Source organism: Somniosus microcephalus, chromosome 11 (genome assembly GCF_052327205.1).
Source record: "Somniosus microcephalus isolate GS21.2 chromosome 11, FLI_Smic_1.0, whole genome shotgun sequence".
In the NCBI taxonomy this organism is placed as follows: Eukaryota; Metazoa; Chordata; class Chondrichthyes; order Squaliformes; family Somniosidae; genus Somniosus; species Somniosus microcephalus.
The window spans coordinates 197,926,675-197,942,383 of NC_140997.1; the positions used below are offsets into that span (position 1 = coordinate 197,926,675).

Sequence of the window (15,709 nt, forward strand, 5' to 3'; positions counted from 1 at the left end):
GCAGTCCATGCCCGCATGTAACAAGACCTGGACGACGTTCAGGCTTGGGCTGGTAACTGGCAGGAAACATTCGTGCCAAAGAAGTGCCAGACAATGACTATCTCCAACAAACAAGAGTCTAACCACCTCCCCATGACATTCAGTGGCATTACCATCACCAAATCCCCTACCATCAACATCCTGGAGGTCACCATTGACCAGAAACTTAATTGGACCAGCCACATAAATACTGTGGCAACAAGAGCAGGTCAGAGGCAGGGTATTCTGTGGCGAATATCTCACCTCCTGACTCCCCAAAGCCTTTCCACCATCTACAAGGCACAAGTAAGGAGTGTGATGGAATACTCTCCACTTGCCTGGATGAGTGCAGCTCCAACACTCAAGAAGCTCGACACCATCCAGGACAAAGCAGCCCGCTTGATTGGCACCCCATCCACCACCTTAAACATTCACTCCCTCCACCACCGGCGTACTGTGGCTGCAGTGTGTACCATCTACAAGCTGTGGAGGCTGGGTCATTGAATATATTTAAGGTGGAGATGGGCAGATTTTTGAACACGAAAGGAGTGAAGGGTTATGGGGAGTGGGCTGAGAAATGGAGCTGAGCCCAAGATCAGATCAGCCGTGATCTCATTAAATGGCGGAGCAAGCTCGAGGGGCCAAATGGCCTACTCCTGCTCCTATTTCTATGTTCCTACGTTCTTAACTCGCCAAGGCTTCTTCGGCAGCACCTTCCAAACCTGCGACCTCTTCCACCTAGAAGGACAAGGGCAGCAGGCGCGTGGGAACACCACCACCTCCAAGTTCCCCTCCAAGTCTCTCACTATCCTGACTTGGAAGTATATCGCCGATCCTTCATCGTCGCTGGGTCAAAATCCTGGAACTCTCTCCCTAACAGCACTGTGGGAGTACCTTCACCACACGGACTGCAGCGGTTCAAGGAGGCGGCTCACCACCACCTTCTCAAGGGCAATTAGGGATGGGCAACAAATGCTGACCTTGCCAGTGACGCCCACATCCCTTAAACGAATTTAAAAAAAAAACCCTGTGCAATATTTCATCACCTCAGTCTAATTCCTAATAACTTCCAATACTGCGTTCAACCTGATTTTTACATCGCTAGTTTTTGAAGGAAATAATCAACTCGGCCTCAACTCCTGTTGCTTGACAGTATGTTTCACATTGTCTCTACACTTGGTTTATATTGTGATCAAAGGCTATCTCAGTTCTGAAGGTAAATCACCACTTTTAATGTTCATTATTTTCTATATTTGTATATTTATCTGTATTTTTGAAAATATTAAATGAAGGAGCTTAGCTGAAGTATTGATGATGTGGGTCAAGTGTTCTGGTATTGGTTAATTAGATTATGGTTTGCTTATTTCTTCTTAGGTCTATGCCAACAAGGAAGTAATCCTAAGCGGAGGCCCAATTAACTCACCCCAGCTTCTTATGTTATCTGGGGTTGGTAATGCAGATGACCTTAAAGCACTGGGAATTCCTGTCGTTTGCCACCATCCTGGTAATAATTGAAGTATTCTGAGAAAATGTAAAGGCATTAAAGTAGTTAATTCGAAATAATTCATGCACTGGTGATGGTAGCTGCAGTTAAGTGGTTAGAACCGTTCACTTTAAAGAAACTATTTGCTCCTAGGTGTGGGCCAGAATCTGCAAGATCATCTAGAATTGTACGTGCAACAAAAATGCACTGAACCTATTACACTATATGAGTCCCAAAAATCCATCAAGATGATCCAGGTTGGCCTGGAATGGCTTTGGAAATTCACAGGTAAAATTTTGCTACCTTCCAGTACTTGGACCTTGACATAAACATTAATATTATAGGATCATTAAGTAATTCCAGTTTTACAGACTTTGGGGGAGAAATTCGGTATCGCCAAGTTTGGGGCGCAATTATCGGCTGGGCGCAAAGTTTAGCGCCTGGCGCTAATTATCACCTCCGACTGCAAACTTGGCTTCTATCGCCCCTTGGCTAAATCAGGGGCTACACACCTCTCTTAAGGCGCTAACGCCGAGGAGCGAGGCGCTACCTCAGAGCGCTGGCGAAGCTCGTGATGTCAGTTAGCAATGGAACACAGACACACCCCCCTTTAAGAACTGGCCGGCGCCAGTGCGTCTGTGTTCCATTGCTGACTGACATCACATGAGCTTCGCCAGCGATCTGCGGGCGCAGGAGATCGTGGCAGTAGTGTTTAGCGCCGCCGCAAAATATCTGGTCAATTTCGCGAGCGGCACAAGTATCGCTGCGCCCGTGCACTAGTTGCTTTGCGCCCCGTTCGCGCCCTCTTAGGGCACTAACGGGAGGCACAAAGCAACCGAATTTTTCCCCCTATATCTGTTACTATTCATCTCTTGGGAGGGAAAAACGGTCATAAATAGGCCACGGTGGTGCAAATTATGCACGAGATGTCGACAGGAATATGTTTAATGGGCTTTCACGCCATATCTTATGTTGCAAGGTTATTTTGTTCACTATACTTTGGTTACTTTATATCTGTTAATTGCCAAGAGTTTTGAAACCATCAAACAAATGTTGGGCTGTATTTTCACATCTGGGGTACCCTGGGGTAGCGTTACAGATGGAAGCCGGCCAGGTTTATGCCCAGTGAGAGTGGAGTAGCAGTGTGATGCCCTGTTTTCTTGTTCTGAATTACAGTTGCTGTCGGGCTTGGGGAGGTGGGCAAGGTAGTTAACAAGGAACCAGTTTATATTCCTAAGGGGCAAGAGCTCTACTTGCCCCAAAAAAACCAGCCATGGACAACTAAGAGGTAAGGGACAGCATAAAACTAAAAGAAAAAGCATACAAAAATGCAAAAAATAGCACAGATCCTGGCGAATGGGAAAGCTACAAAGAACAGCCAAGGGTCACAAAACCGATAGTAAGAGCTACAAAAAGGGAGTATGAAAAGAAACTTGCAAGGGATATCAAAATCAACACAAGGAATTTTTACAATTAATATTAGGAGCAATGTTGGCCCCATAAAAACTGAAAGCAGTGATGTTGTCAATGATATTGAAATGGCAGACATATTGAATAATTACTGTAAGTACTGACGCAAAGTAGAGGAAGAGGATAGCATGCCAGAAATCCCAAGGAAACTAATATTAAACCTGAGATGGGGACTCAATAAAATTAACGTGAAGAAAATAATGGCACTAAAGAGTGGCACATCCCCAGGACCAAATGGTTTCCATCCCAGGGTTTTAAAGGAAGTAGGTGCGCGCATTGCAGATGCCCTAACTATAATCTTCCAAAGTTCTCTTGATTCAGGAACTGTTCCTTTAGATTGGAAAATTGCACATGTCACTCTGGTATTTAAGAATGGCGAGAGAGGGAAACCAGGGAATTCTAGACCAGTTAGCCTAACATCTGTTGTCGGGAATTTGCTAGTGTCTATAGTTAAGGATAGGGTGACTGAACACCACAATTTTTCAGTTGATCAGAGAGAGCCAACATGGATTTGTGAAAGGTAGGTCATGCCTGACAAACCTGATTGAATTTTCTGAAGAGGTGACTGAAGTAGTGGACAGGGGAATGTCTATGGATGTTATTTATATGGACTTCCAGAAGGCATTTGATAAAGTCCCACATAAGAGACTGTTAGTTAAGTTGGAAGCCCACGGAATTGAGGGCAAATTATCGACCTGGTTAGGAAATTGACTGAGCGGCAGGAGACGGGCAATAGGGATAATGGGTAGGTACTCAAATTGGTAGGATGTGTCTAGCGGTGTCCCGCAGGGATCTGTGTTGGGGTCTCAAATATTCACAGTGTTTATTAACGACTTAGATGATGGCATAGAAAGTCATATATCCAAATTAGCCGATGACACAAAGATAGGCGGCATTGTAGGCAGTGTAGATGAAAGTATTTACAAAGGGATATCGACAGATTTAAGTGAATGGGCAAATGGATTTCAATGTAGGCAAATGCAAGGTCATCCACTTTGGACCTAAAAAGGATAGAACAGGATACTTTCTAAATGGTGAAAAGCTAAAAACAGTGGAGGTCCAAAGAGACTTGGGGGTCCAGGTACATAGATCATTAAAATGCCATTAACAAATCCAGAAAATAATTATAAAGGCTAATGGAATGCTGACCTTTACATCTCGAGGACTAGAATACAAGGGGGTAGAAGTTACGCTGCAGTTATACAAAACCCTGGTTAGACCACACCTGGAGTACTGTGAGCAGTTCTGGGCACCACACCTTGGGAAGGATATATTGGCCTTGGAGGGAGTGCAGCGTAGGTTTACCAGAATGACACCCGGACTTCAAGGGTTAAATTACGAGGCGAGATTACACAATTAGTGTTGTATTCCCTAGAATTTAGAAGGTTAAGGGGTGATCTAATCGAAGTTTTCAAGATACTAAGTAAGATAGATAGGGTAGATAGAGAGAAACTATTTCCGATGGTTGGGGAATTCTAGGACTAGGGCCATAGTCTAAAACTTAGAGCCAGACCTTTCAGGAGTGAAATTAGGAAACCCTTCTACACACAAAGGGTGGTAGAAGTTTGGAACTCTCTTCTGCAAACGGCAATTGATGCTAGATCAATTGTTAATTTTAAATTGGAGATTGATAGCTGTTAACTAAAGGTATTAAGGGATATGGGCCAAAGGCTGGTATATGGAGTTAGGTTGCGGATCAGCCATGATCTCATTGAATGGCGGAACAGGCTCGAGGGGCTCAATGGCCGACTCTTGTTCTTATGTTCCTACCCCAGGGGTTGTTGTTTGGACCGCTGTTTTTCTCATTTACAGTTAGCGGCTTGAATTCATAAACTCAGTTCAAGCTAGTCAAATTTGAAGACTATACCAAACTAGGAAGGGCAATTAATTCTGAGGAGTGTGCTGAGGAACTACAAAATGAGTTGAACAAAATATATAAATGGGTGGAACAATGACATTTGAAATTAAATGCAGATGAATGTAAAGTACCGTACAACAACAACTTGCAATTACATGGTGCCTTTAATGTCGTAAGATGTCCCAACACGCTTACTGTAGTAAGAAGTATCTGAGAGGTGATCTTATAGAAGTATATAAGATAGTAAAAGGATATAGAAAATGTAGATTCAGAAAATTACTTCAAACTAAACTGTGAGAGTAGGACAAGAGAATACAGGGTTAGAAAATTGTTCCCGCCACTAAACCAGGGCAAATTGGATGGAGGGAACAATTCCTGAACCAGAACAGGTAGGTCCAAGTCCTGATCGATATTGGGCCTCGGGCCTCATTTTAATGTCTAGCGAGTTGTAGATGCGCACCCCGCGTCTCCAGGCAGCTCGCTGACAAAGCGGAGATGAATTTCAGGCTGTTGCGATGCATGTAATGGCCCTCAGGTAGGCTCTGGCAGGGGGTACAAGATCGGGAGGGGACTGAGCTATGGAGGCTCTTCCTGGCTCCACCTTTTGGTAAGTTTTAAAAAGTTTAGAAGTTGAAATTTTCCTAGTCTCCAGCAGTCCCTTTAAGGACATAAAGGGACAGGCATAAGGCCCCTTATTACCATATTCAAGGGGCACCAGGCTGAATCCAGGATGCCTCTAGGTCACTCAAACCAATATGGCGTTGGACGTGTTTCCAGTGTTGTTCGGGTGTGGGAGGTTGGCCCTCCAAATTGGAGGAAAATGGACGCAACGAGATCCAATTTCACCCCCGCAGGTGCAAGGTAAATATCCGATGAATATCTCACAGTTCTCCTTAACAAAAGGAGTAATCAAATATGGACTGGATGTCCAGGTAGGATGGGGGAGATGAAAATCTTCGAATCATTTAAGAAACTATTGGATGCTATGACTGGAGGATTTTTCTGAAAGACCATGAACTAAAATATGCCAAATGTCCTTGATGCATATTTATCTTGTGACTTAAATGATCTTATTTCGGCATTTAAGAAGATACTATGTAATCAAATAGGAAAGCAAGAGTCTTCAATGATGTCCTTGCTTTATAATAGATCCAATGCAGAAGCAGTGCATGAAAAGAACAGTTTACTGTAATGAAACCGTATAAACATATCAACCGTACCAAACTGAAAACATTAATTATGTAAAATTGTGAAGAGGTGCGATTTTCTAACCATCCCTATTATTTTGACATAACCTGTTTTAGTTATTAAATAAAGTAATTTTTAATTCAGAATGTTTCCATTTCTTCAGGCGCGGCAGCTACTGCTCACTTGGAAACTGGTGGCTTTGTCAGAAGTTGTCCTGGTGTAACTCATCCTGATATTCAGTTCCACTTTTTGCCATCACAGGTGATTGATCATGGGAGAGTCACACCTAACATGGAGGCTTATCAGGTGAGGTCTTTGGAGGATTTTTCTTAACTACCTAAAGATTGTAAGCTGGAGTAAGCACATGTAAAACATACTCTGAAAGTTTAACAAAAAAAGTGGCTTATTTTTCAATAGACTTGACGTTGATAATCGGTGTAATATTTTGCTTTACAACCACAAAATAGTTACCTTCTGTAAATCATATGAAATTTAGCAGTGACAACATTACAATGACTTCTCATATTATTCACTTTGTACAACTTGTAAACTGTTTGAAATGGTCATTAGCAGAATTGTATTCAGTCTTTAGCAGATACAGTAAGAGTGGTTAAAAAAAATACAAGGCTATAATTTAATTTGAGTTCAAATGACCACCATAAAGTACTTGTCATAATTTGCTACGTCAGAAAATTTCAACTGACTGTAATAAAGCAGAGACTTATATTTCCTTCCATCCATAATTTTACCTAACTTCTCATTAAAGTACTTAAACATCCGTAAAGTCTTTTATAAATTAAAATAAGAGCTTCATGCATGCTAACTTTAGAGAAGATATACAAATCAAATTTTGTTACTGTAGATTTAAAAATAGTATTAAGACTTATTTCTTCAAATAGTACTGGCAGCAAAAAGAGGGAAGTCCATATGACATTCGTAGGATAATGGCCACGGTTATCCTATTTTTAGTTTGGTGCCAAGGAGAGAGATTGGTACATATTTTTCTTGTTGAATTATTGCTTTTGTTCCATGAGGAAAATCATGTGAATATTTGTTCCTTAACATTATGCACAATGGTCTTTCTCAGTCTGTGTGCAGACATTTTTGGACTGTGCCTTTAGTTCTTCTTGCACTGTTAGCAGCAGATAGCTCTTGTTTCCCACAATAGGAATTTGTAATTGCTGTTTATTAGATCGTTGTTATACCTTAAAAACAATTTTGAGTTTCTTTCTACAGTTTTTACTATGTAGAGAGCGGTTCTGTTTGAGATTTCTTCCATTTTTGATTGTGAAATCAGTGTCAAAACTTAAAAACTGTAAAGTAACAAACATTTTAGATATTGGCCAATTAAGTGCTACACTGATCTGCACAGAGCGGGACTAAACGGAGTGGACTTGAACAGAGTGTTTTTTGGGAATTTGGAAAGAGTGGGAATTTGGAGAAGAGGGGAAGGAGTTGTTGCTTTTTGCCTACACTACTTGTAGTGCTTTGTGTTACAGCTAGATATTTAATTTCAGTATCCTTAACTTAATATAGATCAAGTAAGTAGTCAAGAAACTACACTGTAAACTAAGTTACCTAAATACAATTTTAATTAAATTTAATTAGATAAAACAAGGTCATATAGGGATGGCAGTGCAGGTGGTGTGCCGCAACTGTAGCATGTGGGAGTTTGTGGAGAGCAGAGTGATCCCGGACAACCACGTTTGCAGTAAATGCCTACATCTTGAGGAACTTCAGTTCAGAGTTTTTGAGCTGGAGTCTGGTGCAGACATTGCAGGGCATCAGGGATGGGGAGAGTTACCTGGACACTTTGGTTAGATAGTGGTACAGGTCTGGTTAGCGATCAGGGACAGGAGGGTGCGACTGCAACTCAGGCAGGTAAAGGGACCCCAGGTGAAGTGCTGGAGGAACCTCGGCATTTGTCCTTATCCAACAGGTATGAGGTTCTTGCTGCCTGTGTGGATGAGGGAAAAGCCTGCAGGATGGATGAGCAAGCTAACATAGAAACATAGAACATCGGAGCAGGAGTAGGCCATTTGGCCCCTCGAGCCTGCTCCGCCATTTAATGAGATCATTGCTGATCTTCCAAATTCAGTACCCTGTCCTTGCTTTCTCCCCATATCCCTTGACCCCTTTAGCCTTAAGAAATATGTCTAACTCCTTCTTGAATATGTTTAATGAATTGGCCTCAACTGCCTTTTGTGGTAGAGAATTCCATAGGTTCACCACTCTCTGGGTGAAGACATTCCTCCTCATCTCTGTCCTAAATGGCTTACCCCTTATTTTTAGACTGTGACCCCTGGTTCTGGACTCCCCCACCATCGGGAACATCCTTCCTGCAACTAGTCTGTCTAGTCCTGTTAGAATTTTATGTTTCAATGAGATCCCCTCTCATTCTTCTAAACTCCAATGAATAAAAGCCTAATCGACCCAATCTCTCCTCATACGTCATTCCTGCCATCCCAGGTATCAGTCTGGTGAATCTTTGCTGCACTCCCTCCATGGCAAGAACATCGTTCCTCAGATAAGGTGACCAAAAATGCACATAATACTCAAGGTGTGGTCTCACCAAGGCCCTGTACCATGGCACCATGGTGCAGGAGGCCGTTCAAGCTGGGGGTGTGAAAGGGAATGTAGTTGTGGTAGGGGACAGTATAGTCAGGGGGATACATTCAGATCTCTGCAGCCGCGACCGAGAGTTCTGAAGATTGTGTTGTCTTGTGTACCTGGGTTAAAGACATCTCCTCGCGGCTGGAGAAGAACTTGGAGTGGGAGGGGGAGGATCCAGTTATTGTGGTCCATGTAGGAACCAACGACATAGGTAGAACTAGGAATGAGGTTCTGCTGAGGGAGTTTGAGGAGCTAGGATTCAAATTAAAAAGCAGAACCTCAAAGGTGGTAATCTCTGGATTGTTACCTGAGCCACGTGCAAATTGGCATAGGAAAAACAGATTAGAGGTTTAAATGCGTGGCTCAAAGAGTGGTGTGGGAGGAATGGGTTTCAGTTCATGGGGCACTGGCACCAGTACTGGGGAAAGAGGGAGCTGATCCGTTGGGACGGGCTCCACTTAAACTGTGCTGGGACCAATTTTTAAAAATTCGTTTATGGGATGTGGGCATCGCTGGCAAGGCCAGCATTTATTGTGGAGGATGAATTTATGGAATGTATGCAAGATAGTTTTCTAGATCAGTATGTTGAGGAACCAACTAGGGAACAGGCTATTTTAGATCTAGTATTGAGCAATGAGAAAGGGTTAATTAATAACCTTGTAGTAAACGGGCCTTTAGGGAAGAGTGACCATAATATGATAGAATTTAATATTGAGTTTGAAAGTGATTTAGTTAAATCCAAAACTAGGGTCTTAAATCTAAACAAAGCAAACTACGTAGGTATGAGGGGCGAGTTGGCTAAGGTAGATTGGGACACTACATTAAAAGGTATGACAGTGGAGAAGCCATGGCTAGCATTTAAAGAATTAATACATAATTTACAACAAATCTTCTTAGGCAGCCCCGAGGATGACTTGCTTCCACACTAAAAATGAGTTGTCAGGTGACTGATGAGTCCAATGCGGGACCTACAGTCTCTGTCACAGGTGGGGCAGACAGTGGTTGAAGGGGTGGGTGGGTGGGGCGCTTGGGTTGACGTGCGCTCCTTCCGCTGTTTGTGCTTGGCTTCCGCTTGCTCCCGGTGAAGAGACTCGGAAGTGTTCGGCGCCTTCCCAGATGCTTCTCCTCCACTTTGTGCGGTCTTGGGCCAGGGATTCCCAGGTGTCGGTGGGGATGTTGCACTTTTTCAAGGAGGCTTTGAGGGTGTTCTTGAAGCGTTTCCTCTGCCCACCTGGGGCTCTTTTGCCGTGTCGGAGCTCCGAGTAGAGCGCTTGTTTTGGGAGTCTCGTGTTGGACATGCGGACGATGTGGCTCGTCGATCGGAGCTGATCGAGCGTAGCCAAAGCTTCGATGCTGGGGATGTTGGCCTGAGCGAGAACGCTGATGTTGGTGCGCCTGTCCTGCCAATGGATTTGTAAGATCTTGTGGAGGCAGCGTTGGTGGTACCTCTCCAGTGCTTTGAGGTGCCTGCTGTACATGATCCATGTTTCTGAAGCATACAGGAGGGCGGGTATCACTACTGCTCTGTAGACCATGAGTTTGGTGCTGGGTTTGAGGTCCTGGTCAACAAACACTCTCTTCCTCAGGCGACCGAATGCTGCACTGGCACACTGAAGGCGGTGTTGGACTTCGTCATCGACGTCTGCCCTTGTTGACAGTAGGCTCCCGAGGTATGGAAAGTGGTCCATGATGTCCAAGGCCTCGTCATAGATTTTGATAATTGGGGAGCAGTACTGTGTGGCGGGGGCAGGTTGGCAGAGAACCTTTGTCTTACGGATGTTTAGTGTAAGGCCCATGCTCTCATATGCTTCGGTGAAGGTGTTGACGATGGTTTGGAGTTCGACCTCAGAGTGTGCGCAGACACAATCGTCGTCTACATACTGTAATTCGACAAATATACATTCCTTTAAGGCACAAAAACCCCACAGGAAAAGTGGTCCAACCGTGACTAACGAGAAGTTAAAGATGGTATTAAATCAAAGGAAGAGACTTATAATGTTGCCAAAAAAGTAGTAAGCCTGAGGATTGGGAGGATTTTAGAATTCCGCAAAGGAGGACCAAGAAATTGATAAAGAAAGGGAAAATAGAGTATGAGAGTAAACTAGCGAGAGACATAAAAACAGACTGTAAAAGCTTCTATCGGTATGTAAAAGGGAAAAGATTAGCTGGAGTCACTGGAGCATCCGCGAAGCTGAGATCTTCATGGATAGCACGTTTAACGAGGTGGTCACGCCGCAGGTAAAGAGTGCACAGGCAGACTGGGAATGGGTGACCGCCAGACAGAGTAAAATAACTAGGAAGGTAGTGCAGGAGTCCCCTGGATCCACCTCCCTCGCCAACAGATTTTCCATTTTGGATACTGCTGGGGAAGAAGGTTTCTCAGGGGAATGCAGCAAGAGCCAAGTCCGTGGCACTACGGGTGGCTCGGCTGCACAGGAAGGGGAGGAAAAAGAGTGGGAGAGCAATAGTGATATGGGATTCTATCGTAAGGGGAACAGATAGACATTTCTGTGGCCACAGACATGACTCCAGGATGGTATGTTGCCTCCCTGGTGCCAGGGTCAAGGATGTCACTTAATGGCTGCAGGGCATTCTGAAGGGGGAGGGCGAACAGTCAGAGGTTGTGGTTCACATTGGTACTAACGACATGGGTAGAAAGAGGGATGAGGTCCTGCAACAAGAATTTAGGGAGCTACATAGCAGATTAAAAAGCAGGACCTCTAAGGTTGTAATCTTTGGATTACTCCCGGTGCTACGCGCTAGTGAGTATAGGAATAGGAGGATAGAGCAGATGAATGCGTGGCTAAAGAGTTGGTGCAGGAGGGAGGGCCTGCTTCTGGGAAAGGTGGGACCTGTGCAAGTCGGACGGGTTGCACCTGAACTGGAATGGGACCAACATCCTTGCGGGGAGGTTTGCTAGTACGGTAGGGGAGGGGGGTGGTTTAAACTAACTTGGCAGGGGGATGGGATACGGAGTGGAGCTATTGTAGGGGGTGATGCACAGCCAAATATAGAGGAAGAAACAAGTCCGCCTGGAAGGCAGAGCAAATATGTAACGGGCACAAGGAAGTATGGCAAGGCTAGATGGCATTTATTTTAATGCAAGGAGTCTTGCGAGTAAGGCAGATGAATTGAAGGTGTTGATGAACACATGGGAGTATGATATTGTTGCTATCACAGAGACATGGTTGAGGGAGGGGCAGGACTGGCTGCTCAATATTCCGGGGTATAGAATCTTCAGGCGAGACGGGGGGTGTAAAAGAGGAGGGGGTGTCGCAGTATTAATCAAGGAGCCAATTACTGCTGTAAGGAGGGATGATATCTTAGTAGGTTCCTCTAATGAGGCCATATGGGTAGAATTTAAAAACAAAAAGGGGGCAAGCACTTTGCTGGGAGTGTACTATAGGCCCCCAAACAGTCAGGGGGAGATAGAGGAACAGATATGTAGGCAAATCTCAGAGAAGAGTAGAAATAATAGGGTAATAATAGTAGGGGATTTCAACGTCCCCAATATTAACTGGGATAGTCAGAGTGTGAAAGGCTTAGAGGGTGTGGAATTCTTAAAGTGCATCCAGGAGAGCTTTTTGAGCCAGCATGTAGAAAGTCCTACAAGAGAGGGGGCGGTACTGGTTAATTCTGGGGAATGTAGCTGGGCAAGTGGTAGAAGTGTCAGTAGGAGATCATTTGGTGACACTGACCATAATTTGGTGAGATTTAAGGTAGTCATGGAAAAGGACAAAGATGGAAATAAAGGTTCTAAATTGGGGGAAGGCCGATTTTAATATGATAAGGCAAGATCTGGCCAGTGGACTGGGATCAGCTACTTGTCGGAAACTCCACACCAGTTCTGATGAAGGGTCCCAGACCTGAAATGTTAACTCTGTTTCTCTCTCCACGGATGCTGCCTGGCCTGCTGAGTATTTCCAGCATTTTCTGTTGTTATTTCAGAGCAGTGGGAGTCTTTTCAGAAAGGAAATAGAGAGAGTACAACGCCAACATGTTCCCGTAAAGGTCAAGGGTGGGACCAACAGGCCCAGGGAACCCTGGATGTCAAGGGATATACAAGAATGGATTAGGAAAAAAAGGGAGGCTTTTGGCAGATACAAAGGACTAAAAACAGTGGAAGCCCTAGAGGAGTATAGAAAGTGCAGGGGGGTACTTAAAGAAATTAGGAGAGCGAAGAGGGGGCATGAAAAAACATTGGCGGGCAAAATAAAGGAAAATCCCAAGGTGTTTTATAAGTATATTAAGGGCAAGAGGGAAACCAGGGAAAGAGTAGGGCCCATTAGGGACCAAAGTGGCAATGTGTGTGTGGAGCCGGAAGATGTAGGTGAAGTTTTAAATGAATATTTTGCATCTGTGTTCACTATGGAGAAGGACGATGTAGGCATAGAAATCAGGCAGGGGGATTGTGATATACTTGAACAAATTAGTATTGAGAGGGAGGAGGTACTGGCGGTTTTAGCTGGCTTAAAAGTGGATAAATCCCCAGGCCCAGACGAGATGCATCCCAGGCTGCTGTGTGAGGCAAGGGAGGAGATTACAGGGGCTTTGGCACAAATTTTCAGAACCTCTCTGGCCACAGGGGAGGTGCCAGAGGACTGGAGGACAGCTAACGTAGTACCATTATTCAAGAAGGGTAGTAGGGATAAACCAGGGAATTACAGGCCAGTGAGCCTAACATCAGTAGTAGGGAAATTATTGGAAAAAAATTGTGAGGGACAGAATTAGTCTCCACTTGGAGAGGCTAGGATTAATCAAGGATAGTCAGCATGGCTTTGTCAGGGGGAGATCATGTCTAACCAATTTGATTGAATTTTTCGAGGGGTTGACTAAGTGTGTGGATGAGGGTAGTGAAGTTGATGTAGTCTACATGGACTTCAGTAAGGCATTTGACAAAGTCACACATGGGAGACTGGTCAAGAAGGTAAGAGCCCATGGGATCCAGGGCAATTTGGCACATTGGATCCAAAATTGGCTTAGTGGCAGGAGGCAGAGGGTGATGGTTGAAGGTTGTTTTTAAGGGATAATTACAAGTCCTTGCCCTTTTGGGCTACCCCAGATCAGGCGTATTCCCCAGACGTTCACCTTCAACTTAAGTTAGAGATAGCCAAATTCCATAAGACGCTTAAATGGGTCTAAAGGTTCAGGCTGTCTCTAAAGGAAAGGAACGACTGAAGATGTTACCGTCCTCCAGATAGTACTTTTAATAAGTTGAACTAGACTGTAACCTTACGGATATTATGAGCGTCCGGAATACTCCCCCAGAATTCTGCAACTCTTCACAAAAGAGTACACAGAAATTGGGTTCGTGAGTTTATACAGAATTATTTTTTGAGGCAATTCTAAAAATATATAGTTTTATTTAAGAGCCGACATTCATTTAACAGCTGTTGAATCAGTTGCAACATTAACAATTCAAAATACAGATAGCTTACATTTCCTATTTCTCAGAGATCCTTATTCTCAAATCTTTACTTCATTACATTTCTACATTTCTTACTTATTTCTAAATCCAGATTATCTACCAAAATCAATTACTTTGATTACCTGAGACTCAAAGTTAAAAACTTACAGAGCTGCCTCTGAAGAGTTGAGAAACGCTTTGTCTGTTCAGTGAGTTCTGACTTGCTGTTTGAAAAGCTCTTATTTTTATACCCTTTTGGCTTTGGTTTATTCTTTGAAGTTCTCTGCTGATGTCAGCTAATTGTCTTATTCATTCTCTCTGTTTGAATTCTTTCTATCTTACTGTCAATTCAACTATTGCATGCATAATTATGTCTCTACCTTTTAGGTGTTTCAAAAACCATCATAAAAACAATATGACAGTCGTCTTTATTTGATGTCATTCTTACAAAATGCTTTCATTCAATTCTTAATATTGGCTTTCCTGGTTTTTGGCAGACATTGTGACTCCGTCCTGCTCCAAGTTCATTACAAACACACTGTAATTGCTTGGTGCATCTATTGAAGTCATATCTTCAAAGTGTTCTTGTTGGTATCATATTTACTATGTCTAAATTAAAGACACTTTGACCAGAGTGTTTCATGCATTTCTAGCTATCTCAATTGGTTGCATATTTAATCGTGTTTTCTGTTATCCAAGTTTAACATAAAAACTATTTGACCAGCAGGTGTTTCTTTTACTTGATGTCATCTTTTCAAAGGCACATGGTTCTTTTAATGTTTGTTTCTGTTCAATGTGTTAGTGCTTAACACCTTAATGGGGTCATTTCATTGTGTTGGTTGCAAACCGTAGACCTTTTGGAAGCACCAATGGTTTGCTTCAATCTTTCATTGTTTTAATATTTTTAACTAATTCCCATTTCAAAGCTTGTGTGGTGTTTAACAACTGATCTTTATCTCAGAAGCCTGTACTTCGTTTACAGCCTGTGTCTCCGAGGCTTTAGATTTTTAAACCCAGTATATTAATATCAGTATTCTGTTCATATTATGGTGTAACTTTCTGAAATATGGCGTATTCCCTCTCAGTTTTTGTGACTGGAAGCCTGTGTCCAGTGGTGTACCGCAGGAATCGGTGCTGGGTCCTTTTGCTGTTTGTAGTGTACATTAATGATTTAGATATGAATGTAGGAGGTATGATCAGTAAGTTCGCAGATAACACGAAAATTGGTGGAGTGGTAAATAGCGAGGAGGGAAGCCTCAGGCTAAAGGATGATATAGACGGGTTGGTCAGATGGACAGAACAGTGGCAAATGGAATTTAACCCTGAAAAGTGTGAGGTGATGCATTTTGGGAGGACTAACGAGGCAAGGGAATACACAATGAATGGTAGGACCCTAGGAAGGACAGAGGATCAGAGAGACCTTGGTGTGCATGTACATAGATTCCTGAAGGTAGCAGGACAGGTAGATAAGGTGGTTGAAAAGGCATATGGGATACTTGCCTTCATTAGCCAAGGCATAGAATATAAGAGCAGGGAGGTTATGATGGAGCTGTACAAAACGCTTGTTAGGTCACAGCTGGAATACTGTGTGCAGTTCTGGTCGCCACACTATAGGAAGGATGTGATTGCATTGGAGAGGGTGCAGAGGAGATTCACCAGGATGTTAGCTGGG

The 15,709-nt window shown here is 43.5% G+C and overlaps 1 protein-coding gene across 1 annotated transcript in view; it reads left to right on the forward strand.

Annotated features, from left to right (window-relative positions):
- chdh (choline dehydrogenase) overlaps positions 1–15,709 on the forward strand; it is a 124,624-nt gene that overhangs the window by 62,185 nt on the left and 46,730 nt on the right. The window contains exons 4-6 of the mRNA XM_086001661.1: positions 1,393–1,522; positions 1,655–1,789; positions 6,181–6,323. Of these exons, the coding sequence (XP_085857787.1) occupies positions 1,393–1,522; positions 1,655–1,789; positions 6,181–6,323 (408 nt within the window). The remainder of the gene's footprint in view (positions 1–1,392; positions 1,523–1,654; positions 1,790–6,180; positions 6,324–15,709) is intronic.